At 39.3% G+C, this 22392-nt stretch overlaps 1 protein-coding gene across 1 annotated transcript; it reads right to left on the bottom strand.

Annotated features, from left to right (window-relative positions):
• Window positions 1–15699: 15699 nt before the first annotated feature.
• LOC104907209 (uncharacterized) lies at window positions 15700–16434 on the bottom strand. Its single transcript, XM_057393045.1, has 2 exons — window positions 16104–16434; window positions 15700–16008 (listed from the first exon to the last, which is right to left on the bottom strand). The coding sequence occupies exons 1-2, from the start codon at window positions 16368–16370 to the stop codon at window positions 15700–15702; spliced, it is 576 nt and encodes a 191-aa protein (XP_057249028.1). The 5' UTR covers window positions 16371–16434.
• Between the last annotated feature and the right edge of the window lie 5958 nt (window positions 16435–22392).

Genomic DNA, 22392 nt, shown 5'->3' with positions numbered 1-22392 from the left:
ATTATGAGAAAAAGAATTATTTAAAGACAAGATAATATTTATGTTTTTAAAATAATTAAATACAAATGTATTTATTGATACTTTTTAAGCAAATGTAATATTAGCATGTTATACCCTTCAGTATTCTTATATAAAAAAAAAAAACTCTTCAAGTTTTTATAACCTGATCTGTAATTAACGCTAATGCGTTCTTTTCACCTTAATAAATTAAGTTTCAGGTCCAATAAGTTCAGTTCAGATAAATTTCAATCAGGTCCAATCAGGGAAATAAGTTCTAATCAGGTCTAATAAGATCCAATAAGTTTCAATCAGGTGCAATAAGTTCCAATTAAGTATAATAGGGTCCAATAAGTTCCAATCAGGTGCAATAAGGTCCAATTAGGTCTAATCAGGTCCAATAAAGTCCAAATAGTCAATGAAAATAAACATTTGTATTATTGTCCATTATTTTATTATTCATATCACTATTAGCTGATTATGTTATTATTCGAATTTTAATTAAAGTATCACAATGATTATATCGTATTATACTTGTATTTTTGTCTATTATTTTATTAAATGTTTGTATTATTGTCTATTATTTGTATTCAGAAATTATTAAAAAAGACGGTCTAATTTTAATATAAAAGTAGATCTAGTCACTAAATGGATTAAACTAGTCACCGGAAGAAATTAACCTAGTTACTGTTGGGCTAATTCTTTTTTTAATATTGAGCTTACCATTGCCTAATTTTAATTTAAAAGTAGGCGGTTTCTTACAAGACAAACTCATTATTAGCTGATTATGTTATTATTATACTTTTTAATTAAAGTACACAATGTATAGTATTATACTTGTATTATTGTCTACTATTCTATTATTCATATTACTATTGGTAAGACTATTAGATATATTAGTGGTGAAAGTTGTGTATAGGCAAGTATATAAATAATTTTTTTTTTTTTTGTTAAATTGTTTATCATAAGAGATAATTAATAATTATTATTTTTTTAAAGGGCAAATTTTAATAATTAATATTCCATAATAAATTTTGAGGTATAGTATTTACGTTAGGGGTAATATTTATGTTATAACTCATCTATTTTTTTGTCTAATAAGGCCAAATAAGTTCCAATTAGATCCAATAAGGTATAATAAGTTTCGATCAGGTCTAATAAGGTCTAATAAGTTTCAATCGGGGTCCAGTAAGGTCTAATAAGTTCCAAACAAGTCAATAAGTTTCAATCAGGTCCGACAAGTTTCGATAAGTTCAGTTCAAGTCCAATAAGTTCACTTCAGGTCCAATAAGTTCAGTTCAGATAAGTTTAGGGTTATTCAGGTGAAGAGAACGCACCCTTATTGGACTGAACTGAACTTATTGGACCTAATTGGAGTTGATTCAACTTATTGGACCTAATTGAATCTTATTGAAACTTATTGGACCTAATTGAACTTATTGACCTGATTGGAACTTATTAGACCTTATTGGACCTGATTGGAACTTATTATACCTTATTGGACATAATTGGAACTTATTAGACCTTATTGGACCTAATTGGAACTTATTTGACCTTATTAGACAAAAAATTGATGAGTTACAACATAAATATTACCCTAAGGTATTATCCCTCAAAATTTATTATGAAATAATTATTAAAATTTTCCCTTTAAAAAAATAATAATTATTAATTATCTCCTACCATAAACAATTTAACATACTTGCCTATATATATACAACTTCCACCACTAATATAGTAGTATCTAATAGTCTTGTTAATAGTAATATGAATAATAAAATTAGACAATAATACAAGTATAATACTATATATTATGGTACTTTAATTCAAAAAATCTAGTGTTAAAAGCAGACTGGACCAAAATCGATTTTTCAAAGTTTTGAAGACTTGGTTTCTTATGCTGAGGTGTGCTTGTATAATTATTCATGTAGGGGTATTTTACTTGATTTTTACAAAAAAAAAAAAAAAAAAAAAAAATTGTGTGTGCAAGGAAGTAATATTTTATACAAGGTAAATTCACTGAATTTTGAAATTACATTCATATAAGTTTAACCACAACAAATCATGTATGTTAATTCTTAGTGAAAGTATTGGGTCAGACCGTCTGACGTATTGTTTACTGTCAGACGGGCTGAGCCCAATACATCTATTTATAATACTCCCCAATGCATAAAAATAGGACTTTTTTGAAGCCATAGTAGAGCTGTATACAGCTCTCTATAACTTGATCTGTTCAATAATTTTTGTATCTCAAACTTCATGCGGTTTTGTCTTGAGTTGATTACAACATCTACGTGTATAAACCATTCAGATAAGAATTAATTGCTAGCTACTTCAGTGACTTGCCATTTTCATTGTTTATGGCTGACATGTCTTTCGATTTTGATGATCCGCAAATCTCCCAACCAAATAAAGATAATAACAAAATAAGAAAGGAGAATCCCAGAAAACCTCACTGGAACTTCATCGCATTGATACTCGTCAGGGACAACGGGAAGAGTGACGGGAGTTGAGTTAACTCACCGGAACTTCATCGCCGCCATTACTCCAGGTCTGGGAGTGATATGAAAGAACGAAATATCGCGACAAACACCAACGTAAATCGACGAGATACACCACGAAATTCCGATGAATTTGATTTCCGGAAGCAATGATTGAGATGAAAGGGAAATGATATCAAATGCAGTGCCACTTCTAGAAGGACCTGGATCTAATAAAGAAGAAAAAAAATATCAGTTAAGAGGAATGAAGAAAAAGGAGAAAGTGAGAGAAAGTATAGGTTAGTGTTTTGTTTTTCAGTTGGACTTTGTTTTGTTTCAGTTGGACTTTGTTTTGTTTCAGTTAGACTTTGTTTTCTTTCAGTTGGACTTTGTTTTCTTTCAGTTAGACTTTGTTTTCTTTCAGTTAGACTTTGTTTTCTTTCAGTTGGACTTTGTTTTCTTTCAGTTAGACTTTGTTTTCTTTCAGTTAGACTTTGTTTTCTTTCAGTTGGACTTTCTTTTCTTTCAGTTGGACTTTCTTTTTTTTCAGTTGGACCAACTGAAAGAAATAATGGGCCAACTGAAAGAAATAATGGACTAACTGAAACAAAATGAAGACTACCTGAAGAAAAATGTAGACTACCTGAAAAAGAATAAAGACCAACTGAAACCCAAGTAAGTCTAACTGAAGACAAAAATCCACTGAAAAACAAAGAAGACTAACTGAAAACAAAATGAAGACTACCTGGAAAAAAATTGGAACCACCTGAAAAAAAATGAAGACTACCTGAAAAAAAATTGGAACCACCTGAAACGAGTCCGACACAATACGTTCTCTAATTCTTATTATCATGTAAAACTGAAACAACGTCCTATGTGAGTCAAATGGGAAAGAAAGTATTTTATATCCTTGTACAATCAACACAATGAAGGCTACCACTCGAAAAGTGTACAGAAATGTGAAACTCAGTCCTACACCACTTACTTTTTTTTTTTTTTTTTTTTTTTTGAAAGAACACCACTTACTTATGTTAGTGTAGAGAAATGTGATTAATTATAGAGTTGACGCAATACATTTTGGTACATTCTACTCTTTCTTTATACTATATGAATTCGGTCCAAATTTTTGGTCCCAAAATTCCCGTATCACGTGCCATCTATTTTAATATAATTGTTGCCTATTTTTAATATTTTGAATGGTTAATTATTGACTAAAAATATCTTCTTTTTTCACTTTGAATTTCTACCGTACTCGGTATCGGATGGTAGATTTGTTGATGATAAACGTGGAGTTTATGTGCTACAATTCTCATCGAAAAGTCTTCACATCTTTATTATCAAAAGATTTCCAATTTATTAGTTTTTCATTCTTGTTCATTTATAATGATATTTATGCCACAATTCTTATTTATCTATCCGTTTTTAACATTATATGAGAATAATTTGCAGTCGGATGTTGTATCTCTTAGTTATGGTAGGGTTGCAAACATACCAATTGATAAATGTTATTATTTCAACGAAAGTGATATTCGAAGATAAGTTAAGGCAAATGATTTTGTCAGACATATCGATTGCAAAGTCGTTTGTTGATGGGTATTTGCTATGTTGAGGAAATACCGTTCTTGAAACATTATTGCAATCAAAAGTGCTTTGATGACAATACGTAATTCACTCAAATTTATCATCATTTACATGTTTTTCTTTTTACAAAGAGTTTTTACATATCTTTTATATTTCAAATCACAATGCAAATCATTTGGTCCATGTGAATAACTTAATACCAGATTAAGTATATTTTTTTTGAAAAAATATCAGAGTTAATTTGAGAGGTGATTTTTAAGGTCAGTGCTTAGTTTTACTGCATGCCTTGGTACATCAATGTTGGTGTTTTCACCCTTGGCAAAACATTAGTAACTGATGTAGAGATTGTAATCAAAGGAAAAGTTTTATCTCATATCAAAATCTTAGGTGAAAAGGAGAGAGATATTTCAATCATACATAGATTTCAATTACTTCTCTTAGTGTTTTAAATTTCTTCAATTAGTATTTTTTATTATGTTCATTTGTGCTTACTATCAAGAACGTAAATGTCTTATGTTGAGTTGTGCTTGTATTATTATTCATTTATTTTACTTGTTTTTTTTTTGTGCAGGGAGTCTCATCTAACTTGATAAACAATAATATATTTAATAATATATTTTACAAGGTAAATTCACTAAATTTTGAAATTACATTAGTATAAGTTTAACCACAACAAATAATGTGTGTTAATTCTTATTCTCGTGTGAAACTGAAACAACATCTTAGGTGAGTCAGAGGGAAAGAAAGTATTATATATCCTTGTACAAGCAACACAAAGAAGGCTACAGATTCGATCCAAATTTTTGGTCCCAAAATTCTCGTATCACTTATATGCCATTTATTTTAATATAATTATTGCCTATTTTTAATATTTTAAATGGCCAGTTATTGACTAAAAATATCTTCTTTTTTCACTTTGGACTTCTACCGTATTTGGTATCGGAAAGTAGATTTGTTGATGATAAACGTGGAGTTTATGTGCCACACTTCTGATCGAGAGAGCATTCACATCCTTATTATCATGGTATTTGTAATTTATTAGTTTTTCATTCTTATTCATTTCATAATGATATTTGTGCCACAATTCTCATTTATCTATTAGTTTTTAACATTATATGAAAATACTTTGCAGTCGGATGTTGTAACTCTTAGTTATGGTATTGTTGCACACATATCAATTGATAAATGTTCTTATCCCAACAAAATAAATATTCGAGGATAAGTTAAGGCAAATAATTTTGTCAGGCACATCGATTGCAAGTTCGTTTGTTGCAAGGATAATTGTTATTTTGAGGAAATACAGTTCTTATGTTTGTTATCAAAAGTGCTTTGGTAACAATAGATAACTCACTAAAATTTATCATTTATATGTTTTCTTACAAAGAGTTTTTACATATTTTTTTAGATTTCAAATCATAATGCAAATTTATTGGTCCATGTGAATAAATTAATACCAGATTAAATACATCTTTTCTAGAAAAAAAAAAATATCCGTGTTAATTTGAGAGATGATTGTCAAGGTGAATGCCTAGTTTCAATAATTAAATAATAATATATATGCATTTATTATATTATACGAAATTTGAGGAGAATTTTTTTTTTCTTTTTTAATTTCTATTTTGTAGCACAAGGTTTAGCCTCCATATGTGTTCCAGGAGTTGGGTTCAATTATGGTGCTGGAATGATCCAAGTGCGGGAACCATTTTATCCTGGTTTTGTGTATGATGAATAAATAGCTAATTTTGAGTCATGTATAAGCAAACAAGTTATGTTTACAGTTTAATTTTGTTTTCTATTGCTGCATCTTTTTCCTTGTTCGCAAGTTTTTTCGATAAGGCTCACGAATATCACTGGTAGACGTATGAAATACATTAGCGAAATAATGTATTTCAAGAATACATTGGACTAAGATGTAGATATATTGATAGTTCCTGCTAGTCTGACATTCATTCCTGGAGAAACACGTGAGTCCTAGTTGAAGGTTCAGTTGCGTCTTTTCTCCATTGGTCATCACCACTTAGGGCCTGTTCTCTTCGGCATAAAACAGCTGAACTGAACTGAACTGAATTGAACTGAACTGAACTGAACTGAACTGAATTGAACTGAACTGAACTGAATTGAACTGATCTGAACTGAACTGAATTGAATTGAACTGAAATGAAATGAATAGTGATATGTGAGAGTAAAAGTATTGTCAAGAGCTGAACTGAACTGGTCTGAACTGAACTGAACTGAACTGATCTGAACTGAACTGAATTGAACTGAACTGAACTGAATTGAACTGAACTGAACTGAATTGAACTGAACTGAACTGAACTGAAAATAAGCTGGGGAGAACAGGCCCTTACTTCTGTTAATGTAGAGAAATGTGATTAATTATAGAGTTAACGCAATACATTTGGGTACGTTCTACTCTCTCTTTATGCTATATGAATTCGGTCCAAATTTTTGGTCCCAAAATTCTCGTATCACTAATGTGTCATCTATTTTAATATAATTGTTACCTATTTTTAATATTTTGAATGATTAATTATTGACTAAAAATATCTTATTTTTTTCATTTTGAACTTCTACCGTACTCAGTATCGGAGAGTAGATTTGTTGATGATAAACGTGGAGTTTATGTGCCACAATTCTCATCAAAAGAGCCTTCACATCTTTATTATCATAGGATTTGTAATTTATTAGTTTTTCATTCTTGTTCATTTTATAATGATATTTGTGCCGCAATTCTCATTTATCTATCAGTTTTTAACATTATATGAAAATACTTTATAGTAGGATGTTGTAACTCTTAGTTATGGTATTGTTGCACACATATCAATTGATAAATAATTATATCCCAACAAAATAAATATTCGAGGATAAGTTAAGACAAATGATTTTGTCCGGCACATCGACTGCAAGTTCGTTTGTGGTTGGGGTAATTGTTATTTTGAGGAAATACCGTTCTTGAAGTATATTTGCTTTCAAAAATGCTTTGGTGACAATAGATAACTCACTAAATTTTATCATTTACATGTTTTCTTATAAAGAGTTTTTTCATATTTCTTTAGATTTCAAATCATAATGCAAATCTGTTGGTCCATGTGAATAACTTAATACCAGATTAAGTATATCTTTTCTAGAAAAAGATATCAGAGTTAATTTGAGAGATGATTGTCAAGGTGGATGCCTAGTTTCAATAATTAAATAATAATATATATGCATCTATTATATTATATGAAACCTGAGGAGAATTTTTTTTTTTTATCTTTTAATTTCTATTTTGTAGCACAAGGTTTAGCCTCCATATATATTTTGAGTCATATGTAAGCAGACAAGTTATGTTTATAGTTTAATTTTGTCTTCTTTTGCTGCATATTTTTCAGTCTCATGTGATTCATGTTCGTAAGTTTTTTCGAGAAGGCTCACGAATATCACTGGTGGACGCATGAAATACATTAGCGAAATAGTGTATTTCAATAATATATTGGACAAAGATGTAGAGATATCGATAGTTCCTGATAGTCTAACATTCATTCCTGGAGAAACACGTGAGTCTGAGTTGAAGGTTCAGTTGCGTCCTTTCTCCATTGGTCGCATGTCGGGAACACTCGTTTGGATGCCAATGATTTGGGTTAGACGACGATGGGTACCTGATGAGCATAATCACGATGTTGTTAGTCTCATCGGTTTATATCATAGGAATCCTTGCGAGAACTTTGTGTTGTACGGGTTGTTAGAAACTGAATCAAGTGTTCAATTTTGAAATCAATTTGTAAACAATTTTGCTTATTTGGTTAATACTTGTGTTGTAGCCTAAAAAATAAACGGCTCTGGTACTGACACGTGGCTTCATCTGAGCCCAGCATGTGGCATACATGCAGGGGAATAAAAGTACAAAAGGGCCTGAAGGTGACAGGCCCAAAAGTACGTTTCTCTGAAACGTACTAAAAAGACCTTCTTCTGGCCCCAAAAACTGTACTTAGGCCCAGCAAGTCTGATTTACACCTTTATATGAAAGTGAGGTGTACTGACCAGTTAACAGCTGCCACGTGTCCCAAAACTTTGATTAGCCAATCAGATGCTCCCAAATTAGGGTGACATCAAGGCACAGCAGTCATTTCAAACAGTATAAATAGTCCTTGATTTCAGGGTGAAAGGTACGTTTTTCAGAGCATAGTACTGTTACTCTGTCATAAATTCTTCTCTCTTCTCTCTACTTTCTCTCTCTAAAAGTTCCTTTACATCCCTGATATCTGACTTAAGCATCGGAGGGGGAAATACCACCCAAACCTCCAGGGTGGGTCCCTTTTTGTGCAGGTTGCTGGTCAGGAGTTTGCTTCGGGATTTGAACCAATCATTGTTGCCCAAGTCTCCAGTTCTAAGAACCCATCTTTGGGAGTTGTGATATAAATTGCTAGTTTTACACTGCATAACATTTGGCGCCGTCTGTGGGGAGACGCAACAATGACGGACTGTCACTCTTCGAATGTGGCAAGGAACAGAAGTTTTAGAGTTCAGGTGGATGATACGTTGATGACGAGAGGCCACCTCGAGGCAGGGATCAGGGCCATGCTCGTTCACCTCGAGGGTAGGACTGTAACTCCAGTCATCCAAGAAAATCTTGACCGTCCAGTGACTGCTGGTCATTTGGAAAATGTGTTAAATGACTTCCAGGCCAGGATGGCCGCTGTTATGGAAGAGCAGATTAAGAACAACATGCTATTTTTTCAGATGAGTCCGAGAGAAGAGGCAGCTGCGCCACTTAAAGGGCGATCCCAAGAGGGTCGTCCAGGACCTAGTCGGCCACCTCGGCCAGAATTGACTAAGCCGCCTTCCAAAGGAAAGCAGCCGGCAGTCAGTGATTCTAGGAGGAAGATGGACTGGAAGCTGGTGGTCCGTCCAGCAGATAATATCCCTCCTACTGGTCACATGATGGAGACTGATGCTCGGGAGTACTTGGAGGCCAAGAGGGCGGCAGCGCAGCAGCGTTCAGCCTCTGGCTCCACGCCATATATGAAGGATCCGTCCTTAAGGCTCCCGTCCAGAACAGTGGTGCGAAGCCGTGGTCCATCGCTTTCCAGCCCAGGCAAGAGAAGACAGTTCTGCAGCCTATGGTGTACAGGCGTCAAGCCTTAGCTAACACCTCATCTAATCCGGTTTTGAAAGAGTACCGTCAGGAGCACATACCCATTGAGGGGCAGGTGGCGGCACTCCAGATCAATTGGCCCACTCCTTTCTCGGTCAGGATCATGGAGTCCCCTCCTTTCCCAAAGGTTAAGCTCCCTACCATTGATCCTTTTGACGGAACTACTGATCCGGACGATCACCTATCAGCTTACAAGCATCAGATGTATGTCCAAGGGGTGGACGATGCTACTTGGTGTAAGAATTTCCCAGCTACTTTGAAAGGAGTAGCGCAAAAATGGTTCAACAACTTCCGCCTAATTCAGTGAATAATTTTACTGAACTTAGTATTCTTCACCAGTCACTTTGTGGCTAATCGGCAAGAACAGAAAACAAGCATGCACCTAGGTAAAGTCATCCAAGGTCCTAAGGAAGCCTTGAGAGGTTATGTGAAGAGGTTTAATCTGGAGGCGTTGCAGATCCAAGATTTGAATGCGGGTGTGGCGTTTGACGCCTTCATCAGAGGTCTAAGACCAGGAAGTTTTAAGTTTGATTTGGTGAAGAAGAAAATCACTACTTTGACGGAAGCACTGAGGGAGGCTGAAGCATTCATTCATGCCACAGAGGTCTGTGCTGAGGCAAAACAGCCAGAAGTGAAGAAAGTGAAGAGGCTGTTCAGCCAAAAAAGAATCCGCCCAAGAAGGCTGAGACTTGGGCCATGACTACTATGACCACTTCGTCCAAGAGAAGTAGGCGGTCAGAGCCGGCGGCCTCTGTTGAACCAATAGAGTTCAACAAAGATCAATATTCCATTTTGATGGAAATAAAAGATCAGCATGAACTAAAGGCGCCGGCCGAGATGAAGACGCCTTATCGTAACAGGGACAAGAGCAAGTATTGTCACTTTCACAAAGATTGTGGACATGAAACCAATGAATGCAAGCATTTGAAGCGAGCACTAGAAGAGTTGGCTCGAAAAGGAAAGATGAACAATTACCTACCCTCGTCAGGAAGGAAGTTTCAGAAAAGGGATAACCGTCAAGGAAGAAAAATGGACGGAGATAGCACGGATGATGATGTAGTGATGGTCATCTCAGGAGGATTTGCAGCTGGAGGTCCGACAAATCGCGGCCACAAAAACTATTTGAGGGAACTCAGCCAGGTTATGCTCACCAACCAGGCCGAGTCTGATCCTTTTCCAAAAATAGTGGTCAGCGAGTTGGACCGGGGAATATTAGGACGCCTCATGATGACCCGCTGGTTGTGGAAATGAAGATTGCCAATCTAAGGGTTAGGCGAATTTTGATTGATACTGGGAGCTCAACTGACATCATCAGTGCTGATTGTTTGTCTCGTTTAAAGTTTGACAAAAACGTGTTGATGCCGGTAAATCATCCTATAATTGGTTTTGGCGGCGGGGTCATACACCCTATGGGAACGTCACCTTCCGTCAGAGTTGGAGAAAAAGATGCGGCCAGGACGCTTTTTGTGAAATTTTTGGTAGTACGAGACTTGACAGCTTATAATGTCATTCTCGGGCGACCTACCTTAAATCACATCAAGGCCGTCATTGTGACCCATTTAATGCTGATGAAGTTTGAGTGCGATGGTGGGAAGATTGGCTCTCTTTATGGAGACCAGCAAGCTGCCAGAGAATGCTATCTCACCACACTCAAACCATCATCTTGGAAGGAAAAAGCAGAGTGTCCAAGGGCACAAGGAGATGATTCGGCCAAAAAAGTTAAAGGCCAGATTAGTGAGCTTAAGGAGGAAATTGAGAAGGTTCAGGAGTCGCCTTTCCTGAAAGCATCCGTCCATGCTTTTGCCTAGCAAGAAGAGAAAGTGTTTGGCTATTAAGGAAGAAAAACATTCATCTGAGATAATGGCTATAATGAGTCTGGGACTAGAACGTCCAGAACCTGTGGAAAGTCCAGTAGAGATCTGCTTGAATCCAGAGCGTCCGGAAAGGACATTGAAAATTGGATCAGTTTTGAGGTCAGGAAATTCAGGACGCCTTAGTTGCGTTGCTGCGAGAATTTGAAGATGTGTTTGCCTATGCTGTAGAGGAGATGCCTGGGATAGACCCTGAGGTGGCTGTCCATAAGCTCAACATTGAGCCGGGGCAAAAGCCTATTCGGCAGAAGAAGAGGCATCTGGGGCCGGCCAGAAATAAGGCCGTTGACGAGGAAGTTCAAAAGCTGCTAAATCTAAATTCATCCGGGAAACATACTACCCAGATTGGGTAGCAAATGTTGTGATGGTTCCAAAGCCGAATGGCACTTGGAGGATGTGCGTTGATTATACAGATTTGAACAAGGCTTGTCCTAAGGACAGCTTCCCGTTGCCAAAAATAGATCGTCTGGTTGATTCTACGGCCGGCCATGCCCTACTGAGCTTTATGGATGCCTACTCTGGCTTCCATCAGATTCCTATGTGGCCGGATGATCAAGATAAGACTTCCTTCTTACTGAGAAAGGGCTGTATGGATGGCTCAGGATGCCTTTCGGCCTAAGAAACGCTCCGGCTACATTTCAGAGGCTCATTAATACAGTATTTCAGCCGCAGCTCGGCCGAAATATGGAAGCTTATATAGACGACATGATCGTCAAGAGTAAAGAGGAGAAAGATCATCTGGACGATCTGAGGGAAACCTTCCTCACCTTGAGAAAATTCAAGTTGAAGCTTAATCCGCAAAAATGTGTGTTCGGCGTAGTTGCTGGGAAATTTCTGGGGTTTTTGGTTGATCAGAGAGGGATTGAGGCAAATCCCGACAAAATTCAGGCTATTATGAATATGTCTTCGCCGTCCAAAGTCAAAGAAGTTCAGAGGTTGACGGGCTGTTTGGCTGCTCTTGGACGGTTTCTCTCAAAATCAGGGGACAAATGTCACCATTTCTTTGCTACCATCAAGAAAAATGCCAAGTTTGAATGGTCAGATGAAGCTGAAGTAGCGCTTCAGCAAGTAAAAGATCATCTTCGGCAGCTGCCTAGGCTGATCAGTCCGGCCGAAGGAGAGAGGTTGTATGTGTATCTGGCTGTATCACCCTTCGCGGTAAGTGCAGTCCTTTGGCTGAAAGAAGCGGTGCAAATACCCGTTATTTTGTGAGCCATGTGCTTAAAGATGCTGAGAACAGATATTCGTCCATCGAAAATTCGGCCTGGCTTGCTGATGGCAGCCGGAAGTTAAGGCCTTACTTCTTGCGCCATAGCATTCTTGTATATACAGATCAGCCGCTTAGGCAAGTGTTGCATAAGATGGATGCCTCTGGCCGAATGTTAAAATGGGCTGTTGAGCTGAATATGTTTGATTTAACATTTGAGCCTAGAAAGGCAATCAAGGGCCAAGCTTTGGCTGATTTCATCGTAGAGCTTACACGGCCTACGATAGAAAGCGTCCAGGATCCAGCAGCAGGAAGGCGTCATTGGACCCTTATGGTGGACGGATCTCAACTGCCAACGGATGTGGGGCAAGAATCATTTTTCAATCTCCAGAAGGGGATAAGTTTGAATATGCTATGAAATTCAAGTTCCAGGCGTCCAATAATGAGCAGAGTATGAAGCTCTCTTAGCCGGCATAAAAATGTGTAAAGCGGCTGGGGCCTGGAAATTGAGCTAAGACGACTCTCTGCTGGTTGTCAGTCAGTCAATGGTGAGTTTGAATGCAAGGAACGTCCATGAGCAAGTATATGAATTTGGTCAAGAGCGAGATCAAGTCTTTAAAGAGGTTCGTCCTGGATCAGGTGCCCAGATCGGAAAACCATCAAGCTGATGCCCTCTCTAAACTGGCCAGCTCGGCTAAGGTGACGTTCCTAGAACAGTCTTTTGGGAGGTGAAGGCGGCCAAGAGCATTGAGGCCGGAGAATGCTGTTTCTCAGCCGAGATGATGAGTGGATGAGTCCAATCATTGAGTTCAAGAAGACGGCCGTCTGCCTCTTGATCCCATTAAGGCCAAGTATGTGAAGCTAGGGACAAGTGGTTTGAGTTGTGGAATGAGACCTTATACAAAAATCCTATAATCGGCCTCTTCTCAATGCATCAGCCGAAAGGAAGGTCTGGACGTTTTGAAGGAGTTGCACGAGGGAGCTTGTGCTTCTCACATTGGAGGAAGAGCTTTGGCGAAAGGGCTCTCAGGACGGGCTACTTTTGGCCTCCTTAAAAGAAGATGCACTCCTCTATGCCAAGAAGTGTGATAGTTGCCAAAAGCATGGTAATATCCATCAAAAGCCGTCCAATTACTTGACGCCCATTCTCTTTCCTCTTCCCTTTGCTAAATGGGGGATGGACATCTTGGGCCTTTTCCTATTGCTGCTGGCCAGAAGAAATTTGTAATAGTAGCTGTAGACTACTTTACAAAATGGGTTGAAGCTGAAGCATTAAGGGGCATCACCACCAATGATGTCAAAGGGTTCATCTGGAAGAACTTGATTACAAGGTTTGGCATGCCCCAGTCCATCGTCTTTGATAATGGGCCCAATTTGAAACGCCCAAGCTTCGTCAATGGTTGGCCGATCAAGGAGTTAAGGCTCACTTTGCAGCAGTAGCTCATCCACAGGCTAATGGGCAAGTAGAGGCCTTTAACAAGATCCTTTCGGCCGGAATAAAAAAGAAGTTAGACAATGCAAAGGGGCTTTGGGTAGAAGAATTGCAGCTGGTCTTATGGTCAATTGGACGACGGCCAAGAATTCCACAGGAGAGACCTTTTATGATGGTTTATGGTCTGAGGCTGTCCTTCCTATTGAAGTTGAGGAACCCACCTTAAGAGTAATGATGTACTCAGAAGATGCTAACTGGGCAGCTCTTAGGACGGCTTTGGACTTAGTTCCTGAAGTCAGGGGCAATGCTCTGCTGAGGATGCAACTATATAAGTTAAGAATGGCTAGAGACTTCAACAAAAGAGTTGCTAGACGTCCACTAAAGATGGGAGTCTCGTCCTAGAAAGATGGAAGCGGTCGGCCGAGCCAAAGAGTTAGGCAAGCTTACTCCTAACTGGGAAGGACCCTATAAGATAATCGAAGTCGTTCAGAATGGTACCTTTCGTCTCGAAGGATTGGACGGACGTCCTATTCCTAGGACGTGGAATTCTGACACTTTGAAGAAATACTTTGTTTAGAGCACCCAGCTAAATTGTAATCTTTTCCTAATGCATTACAATGAAAAAGTAGAATGTAGACATGTACCTTGACTATCCGTCAAGCAAACTTCATATAATACAATTCTACTTCTCTATGACTTTGTTTTAATTGTTTGCTTAAGTTACATACTAACGTCAAAAGCTAACTAATTTTCCAAAGCAAAAAGACAATGCACCTTTCATTGGGAGTTCGGCTGAACATGTTATCATTCTTAAACGGATAAAACATGTCAGATTTGGCCGATTGTTTACTTAAAGAGTTAAACATCTCCTGAACAAGGTCGGCTGGAAATAAGACGCCTTAGTAAAGGTATCTTACTGTCCGTCCAAAAGCCACAAAACTTCGAAATAACAACCTTAGTAAAGGAACAAGTTATTTTATGATTTCACAAAGATGGACGAGGTTTTCCAAAGAATCAGTTCGTCCAACTATCATTCAGACGAGTTGCTCTCCAAAGAGGCAGCCCGTCAGAATATTAGCCTGGACGAGTTGCTTCTGGCATAAACGCTCGTCCTAGTTGTTTAAAAATTATCTTCTTAACTCCTTCTTGAACAGGGAAAAGTTATAAAAACTCTTCGTCCAAGAAGGGGGGCATATAGGGACATAATTTATAAAATGACTAAGTCTTTGTCCAAAGACGAACGACACCAGGGTCTGGCCGAGCAAACTTTTATATTTAAAATCCAAAAAGTAAAAGCAAGTCTTTGCTTGAGCATCTGGTTATGAACGTCCAGAAAAGAGCTACTGAGTCAGATCAGAATGATTGACGAGATTATTTATACTTGGCTTTAATGATAGTACTAGAAGAAATCGGCCAAAAGAGTTGATTAGACCAGCCAAATATTAAGACGAATTACTTTTATACTTGAACATTGATGAATGTTTAAGTATAATCGGCCAAAATGTTATGACGAACTACTTTTGTACTTGGTATAATCATGGAATTGTAAGACAATGCGTCCAAAACAGTAAAGCATAGAACAACAGAGATTGAAAAAGTTAGCTTCCCATAAATATAAAAAGATGATTACAACCTAAATTCATCTAAGTACAAAAGGAGAAAAAGTTACAAGTGGCTCACAGCCAAGATACAACAAAAGAACTAGGCGGCAGGAGGATCGTTGTCCTCTTCGTCCTGGGCCTCTGCATTGTCCTCTCCCTCTTCATCCTCAGAGGATTCTTCAAAGACGGGAGGTTCTGCTTTAGTTATGGTGGCCTTATGCAAGGCTTCTTGGAATTCCAGCCGACGAGCATATCTGGGGATATCCTCCTCCTCGGCCATCATCTCAAAAGCCTTCACCGCCCATTCTTTTGAGGTATCTATGATGGTGTTCATAGCCTCTTTGGCGCCGGCAATTGTCTCTGCAACCTCAGTTCGAAGGGCTTGGTTTTTGACCTTCAGGACGAGGTTTTCCTTGAAAAATCGGCAGCCATAGTCATGCTGAATTCCTCTCGTCCGTCAGAACACGTTCCAACGAAGCCCGTTCGTCTATCATCTCCGTCAACCGAAGAGATAGACTTTGATCTGAGACTCCAGCTCAGCCGACCTTTTTTCCAAAGCAACTTTGTTTGCTGGTGCAACACCTCTTGCTCGGAAATGACGAACTGAGCATGGTCGGCGGCCGCAGTTACGTCATGGACGAGCTTTTTATTCTCTTTTCTGAGCTCCTTCGCCCAGTCTTCTGTTATCATGCTGCGAGCAAAAAGCTGAAAACATAAAAGGATAGGGCATGTCAGGACGGATAAAAAAAAAAATGAAGACCAAGTAAAAAGCATAAGCGTCCGAAGAGGAAAGAATGTACCTCGGCAGCAAGCTGAGACATGTAACCTACATGCCCAGACGATGCTCCCCTTAACCCCTTGATATAAGTTTCGGGAAAGCACTTGAACAGCTCCGTCTTGAGCTTCTCACGATCAGACGACGACATCTTTCCAAAGGCTGGAGAAGATTCATCGTCAGAGAGGCTAGGGGAGCCGACAACAGCAGGACCCTTCCCTTTATCTGAAAGGTTAGACTCGTCAGTACACCTGATGGGAATAACCACGGTCTGTTTGTTGGACGGACTCATCGGACGCCCGCCAACCCGTAGTGTTCTAACTACGTTGGAATAGTAGGACTCACCAGAAGAACGGGAAGCCTCTATAAGCGGCCGGCATCTGGCCTACCAGTTGGGCCACTGGCCCAGAAAAGGCGGATCCGTCCACAGCCGCGTCCGGCTTGAAGATTGTTCAGCGTCGTCCAGAATGACAACCTCGTCAGGTTGCGAAGATCGGGTTGCTCAGCCGGACCAGTATAGGCCACCAGGGCTCGAGAGTCAACTTCAGCTGGCTCCTCTTTGGCCTCCTCCTTGGCCGGAAGGTCGATCACGACCTTGGGAACCGGCCGAGTCTTCTTCCTCTTAGCAGTAAACCCTTTGCCTTTTTCGAGGGAGGGGCTTCACTGGTGCCTGCTGGCCGTTTCTTTGCAGCGGCTTTCTCGGCCAGAGCTTTTGAAGTTGGGGCATTTTTCTGAAAAAGATTGGAATGCTCGTCAAGATATCAATCAGGACGAATTGATCCTCAAATAAGCAACTCGTCCAACACTATTCTAGACGGACTCCCTCGAAGAGGCAAACCGTCAAGATATCAACCAGGACGGGTTGCTGTTCAGATGAGTAACTCGTCCTATGCTACACCAGACGGACTGTCCTCCTAAGAGGCAAGCCGTCAAGAATTCAACCTAGCCGAGTTGCTTCTTGGGAAGTTAGCTCGTCCTGTGTTTCTCTGGACGAATTGCCCCATGGGTAGACAAGTCGTCCAGGCACCATCTTGACGGGTTACCCTCCAAAGTAGCAGACCGGCCGGCAAAAAAAAAAAAAAAAAAAAAAAAAAAAAAACAAACAAAAATATGAATACATATACAAAGCTCACCAAGGTGTCGGCCCTCTTTTCGGCACCTGACTTGCTGTACTCCTTCCATAGAGTGTCCGCAAATCTGGATGAGCTCATATCTCCTATCCAAGACTTCCTGAGTTTGCTCCTGGCTGAATCTGAAAGAGAGAAAACAAATGTTGGACGAATGATAATTAAGTCTAGAAATTTGTACTTGGAAGATTCTCAGTTGATATACCTCTGTCCTCGTCCTGCCTTAAGCCGGCAGCGACCAGGAAGTTGTCATGGTAAAACATTTCCTTAAAAGGAATCCAATTGGACGGACCTTTGAAAGAAACATCTTCCATAGTATACTCCGAAACCGGAAGTACTCCACCATCTCTTCGGCAGAGTTACTCTCCAGTTCCAGTATGAGGCCATCCGTCCAGTTTGTGGTTGTCCGGCTAAAATACCGAAGACGGTTTGCCACCGCTTTATGGGCGCCTGGACAAGAGGAACTCGCCCTTCCATGAGTGCATCTTGGAAGTCTTATCCCAAGACGTCAAGAATCCTTGACGTTGCACACGCTCAGCCAGCTTCCTTCAATGGTCCTAGGGACCTTGGCACTAGTGAATATGGTGAAAGCGGCCAGAGAAGGGTCCTTTCCCTTTAATTGCAGACGGCCAGAAAGGTAAGATATTTTGCCAAGAGTTAGGGGCAAGCTGGTTATGTCCTATGCCGTAATACTGAAGAAGTTGGCTGATGAAGGGGTGAAGGGGAAAGCGCAGGCCGGCATCTAATGCCAGCCGATAAACTGCAAAATGGCCTGGAGGAGCACTGAAAATAGTGTCCTCTCGGCCGGGAAGACAAAGTGGTAGCCGGCATGGGCATTGCCACCGAAAAAGGACTAAGGTCGAGCCTAATCGTCCTAACCATGGTTTGCGGCCAGGATGAACCTAGGGTCAGAAAGGGGACCTAGCCGCCGTCTTATTTCAGACGAAGTGGTTGATGGCTCCTCTGAGCCACTAGCAGGGTCAGAAGAGCTAGCCGTCCTCGGCTCATCTGAGATCGTCCTATGTATGGACGGGCTGGCTTCTGGGAGCCCCTGACTTCTGGTTCCTCCTCGGCATGTTCAGGAGAAGGAGTGTGGTAGACAGGACGAGCGCTTTGGTCTCTCGTTCTCCTTCGGCCGGAATTCGCCCAGTGGATTCCTCCCTTTCAGAGCTAGAGGCCGGCATGGTTACCCCTCTTCTGATGCGAGCCGTTTGCTTGACGCGCGCCAGATTACCCTGCACAGGTAAAGACTGGGTCGTCTGACTTTGCCGTCCATGGCTAAAGATAAAGAATGCATGCCCGGCCAAGATAGGACCAACTCTAGAAGATGCCGAGGAAGTTAGGCCCTCTGTTCTAGGGTTAGCACCAACCCTTGAGCGGCCGGAATTGTTCGAGGAAGAGGACGAATCCATTTTCTTAAAATATGTGTGCAATCAAGAAAAGAGTTGAGAATATACCTGTAGAAGAAAATTCGGACGAATGTTGAAGATGACTTGAAACCTCGGACGAGCAGACAAAACAATGCAAGAGCTTGGAGGGTTGTTCTTCTCTCTAAAAAGTTCAGTAAAAATTTGCAGAGTCTCTCTCTCTAGAAAATTTCTCAGCAAAGTTAAAATGATTCCAGGAGCGACTAAGGCACATATTTATAGAGGGGTGAAAATGACCCCCTCATCCGGTAAAAGTAACCGTTGTTCATAGGAAGTTGACCTGTGGAGACCGGCAAAATGGCGCCTCTTTTTTGAAAAAGAGAAGAGCAGTTCCAGGTCGGTTAAAAGAGGAAGATTAACCGTCTTGGCGCTCAAAAGATAATAACTTCCTCTTTTAAGGGGCAAATATTGTAGCCTAAAAAATAAACGGCTCTGGTACTGACACGTGGCTTCATCTGAGCCCAGCATGTGGCATACATGCAGGGGAATAAAAGTACAAAAGGGCCTGAAGGTGACAGGCCAAAAGTACGTTTCTCTCTGCAAACGTACTAAAAAAGACCTTCTTCTGGCCCCAAAAACTGTACTTAGGCCCAGCAAGTCTGATTTACACCTTTATATGAAAGTGAGGTGTACTGACCAGTTAACAGCTGCCACGTGTCCCAAAACTTTGATTAGCCAATCAGATGCTCCCAAATTAGGGTGACATCAAGGCACAGCAGTCATTTCAAACAGTATAAATAGTCCTTGATTTCAGGGTGAAAGGTACGTTTTCAGAGCATAGTACTGTTACTATCTGTCTCATAAATTCTTCTCTCTATCTCTCTACTTTCTCTCTCTAAAAGTTCCTTTACATCCCTGATATCTGACTTAAGCATCGGAGGGGGAAATACCACCCAAACCTCCAGGGTGGGTCCCTTTTTGTGCAGGTTGCTGGTCAGGAGTTTGCTTCGGGATTTGAACCAATCATTGTTGCCCAAGTCTCCAGTTCTAAGAACCCATCTTTGGGAGTTGTGATATAAATTGCTAGTTTTACACTGCATAACAACTTGTTATGTTATATACTTATATATATGAGATCATGTGTTCAAGGTTTTGGCTTTGTTGTTTTTACTTTTCAATGCATTTAAGTGAAGTGTAACTTTTAAAAATGAGACAGAAGTGACATATGGATGATGATATGCATTTTTTGCTCAAATACTTGATCTATTTAGAAATAGTTAGACTATTTTTATTTTATACATTATACGTCAAACTCGTCTCAATGTATATTTTTTAATTAACTTTATATAATTTTTACTTATTGATCATTAAAGAAAATTAATACTCGGTGAATCAAAATCAAATTTAAAACCATAGATGACACCCAGTCACCCATATGATAGTTTTTTGGTCCCTACAACACTTTTTTTTACTTTTTTGGTCACTACAACACTTACAAAAAAAAATATCCATTCATTATCAAACAAAAATAGGAATACTATCATTGAAGACATTGGGGAGAATATAAAGTCTTTACTTGAGAATTCAAGTTGGGTATATCGTTTCTTACCAACTTCATCTAGTTAATTTCTTTATGATTTTTGCTTCCAATTTTCATTAATCTATCTGCTTTGTAAGTTTAGGAAGTCCCTTCTTTCTCTCTCTTTGAACATTTTTTATTTTTGTCTGCAAGGTTATTGTGTTATGTTTTTGCCGCTATTTTGTTGGTACAGTTGATTTCTAGTTCATACTTCTTGGGAGTAGTAAATAAATATGGTTTGTGTTGAGGATATTGGAGATGAATTTAATCTATCTTCTATATTTTTACATCATTTGAATGAATTAGATGAAGATGACGAATATGTGGAGGAGTTGTTTGCGAATTTTTCAGGTCATGACGAAGTTATTTCATTTGTGGTAGCTCTCAAACAGGAGGGAAATTTTCTCTTTAAGCTAAATGATTTTTCTAATGCATATGTTAAGTATGAAAAAGCTATCAAATCATTATGTGTTGTGATGCCAGTAGTTTTTGATGACATCAATACGTGTGATGAAAACTCACTCTTTCGAGAATTGGCTATTTCTCTGCACGTAAATCTTGCAGCTTCCGCGCTGAAATTAAACAAATTGAACATTGCTATGTTGATTTTCTTTTGATAAGAATAATGTGAAGGCAATTTTCAGGAGGGGATAAGCATTTAAGAAGTTTGGAAGTTTGGAAAAGGCTTTCAAGAATCTCCGAAAAGCTTTGGAGTTAGAACCAAAAAAATAAGAAAATAATCAAATAATTAGACAATTTGGAACAAGCCCTATGACAATCTTTGGAAGTAGTGGGAGATAATCTGAGTAAGGTTAAAGGGTGCACAATTTTAGAAACTCAATCTCAAGGAGCACGTGAAATCACAAAATCAAGTTTTAAGTTGCAGCACATAGGCAAGGTTGGCCAAACAAAAGTTACGAGTGCGAAGGAAAGCCTTGAGTCAATGAAGCCAGTGAGAGTATGGAGATTGATATTATGAAGGATTCTCGGGTTCATACCTCTCCTATTAATGAAGGGCATACTGGTAACAAGGTTGTTGGTAATAAGGTTACCTATGACAAAAGAAGACTAAGAATGTGTTTAAAACTATCACAAGCTGATATATTCAAACTTAAGCAAGGGAAGGATCTCCATTTTTATCACCCCCACTCAATATTCTTTATGAAGGCTAGGAACCTCATCTCAAAATCAAACAAATTGATGGTGGCCACCGATCAACATCAGAGTTGAAGGAAACAACGGTTATGGATTTTGCTTCCCCCAAATCACATGTGAGAAGCATGAAACAGAGATCATGGAAGATGCAAGTGGTTATACTCATGAATCTGGTTTGGAAGAGTCGTTGAGTCTTGCCAAAGAGAAAGTAGGAAAAACATCTTTTTCAATGGAGAATGTCACCAGCTCCATTAATTAATCAGGTATTCAGCAGAAGGATACACAGATGCAACAAGTCTTAACCTACAAAGCAACCCAACAAAAGGTAGGTTATGCACAAGACAAGTGCAGGATTCTCGAACAAGGGTTATGTATCATCAATGATGCTCATGGTGTCAGCAAAAACGAAAGCAGCTCGAGAAATAAGGATGAGAGCACTTAGAATTGTTAGGTTTAACATGCACAAGGCGTTGCTCAATGTCAGCTCAAGATCACTAAAAAGTTTGTCTTTAGGGAAACCAAGGTCGGGACGCTTTCAACATGCAGTTTCAAAGTCTCATCCATCCCGTATTGGTTGTAATCGCAAGTCAATAGGGTTTATTCCCTTAGATACCACTTGCCTTATGTTGGACAGTTTCTCTATGACAACCCAAGAAATGGAATCTCAATTGTGCCCTCGGTCCGTCTCAAACACTCACTCATTCAAGTCGTGGGAATAACTGAAGCAGGGGCGTACCTGGAGACTGCGTCAAATCCGATCATCCCTCCCCTTTAAGAAGCATATTGCCAATGTGATGTCTTATTGAATATGTTCTAGACAGTCTACGCCGACCCATGATATGACTTGTTGTCACTTGTCATAATTCATGGGTTAGTTAGTTTTTCCTTGTGTGTACTTGTTGTCAAAAAAAAAAAAAAAAAAAACTAATCATGAAACAAGTTACGATGATAAAACTCGGCAAAATAGCCTCGAAAATTCTTCACAAATTCAGTATATCAAGTCGGGGTGGGATTTCGGCTCCATTTGTTTGGGAGGATAACGGTTTTCCCCAATTTTAGATGTTTGGTAGGATAAGGTCTTTAAAA

This window comes from Beta vulgaris, chromosome 2 (genome assembly GCF_026745355.1).
Source record: "Beta vulgaris subsp. vulgaris cultivar EL10 chromosome 2, EL10.2, whole genome shotgun sequence".
Lineage (NCBI taxonomy): Eukaryota > Viridiplantae > Streptophyta > Magnoliopsida > Caryophyllales > Amaranthaceae > Beta > Beta vulgaris.
The sequence above is the reverse complement of the archived record's forward strand: the minus strand, read 5'-3'. Positions and strand labels throughout refer to the sequence as shown.

Excerpts from the sequence above, each read along its gene's own strand:
- LOC104907209 (XM_057393045.1), bottom strand. The coding sequence starts at position 16,370 with ATGAGTCCGTCCAACAAACAGACCGTGGTTATTCCCATCAGGTGTACT. Across the intron at positions 16,009-16,103 it reads TGTCTCAGCTTGCTGCCGAG|CTTTTTGCTCGCAGCATGAT; the intron begins GTACATTCTTTC and ends TTATGTTTTCAG.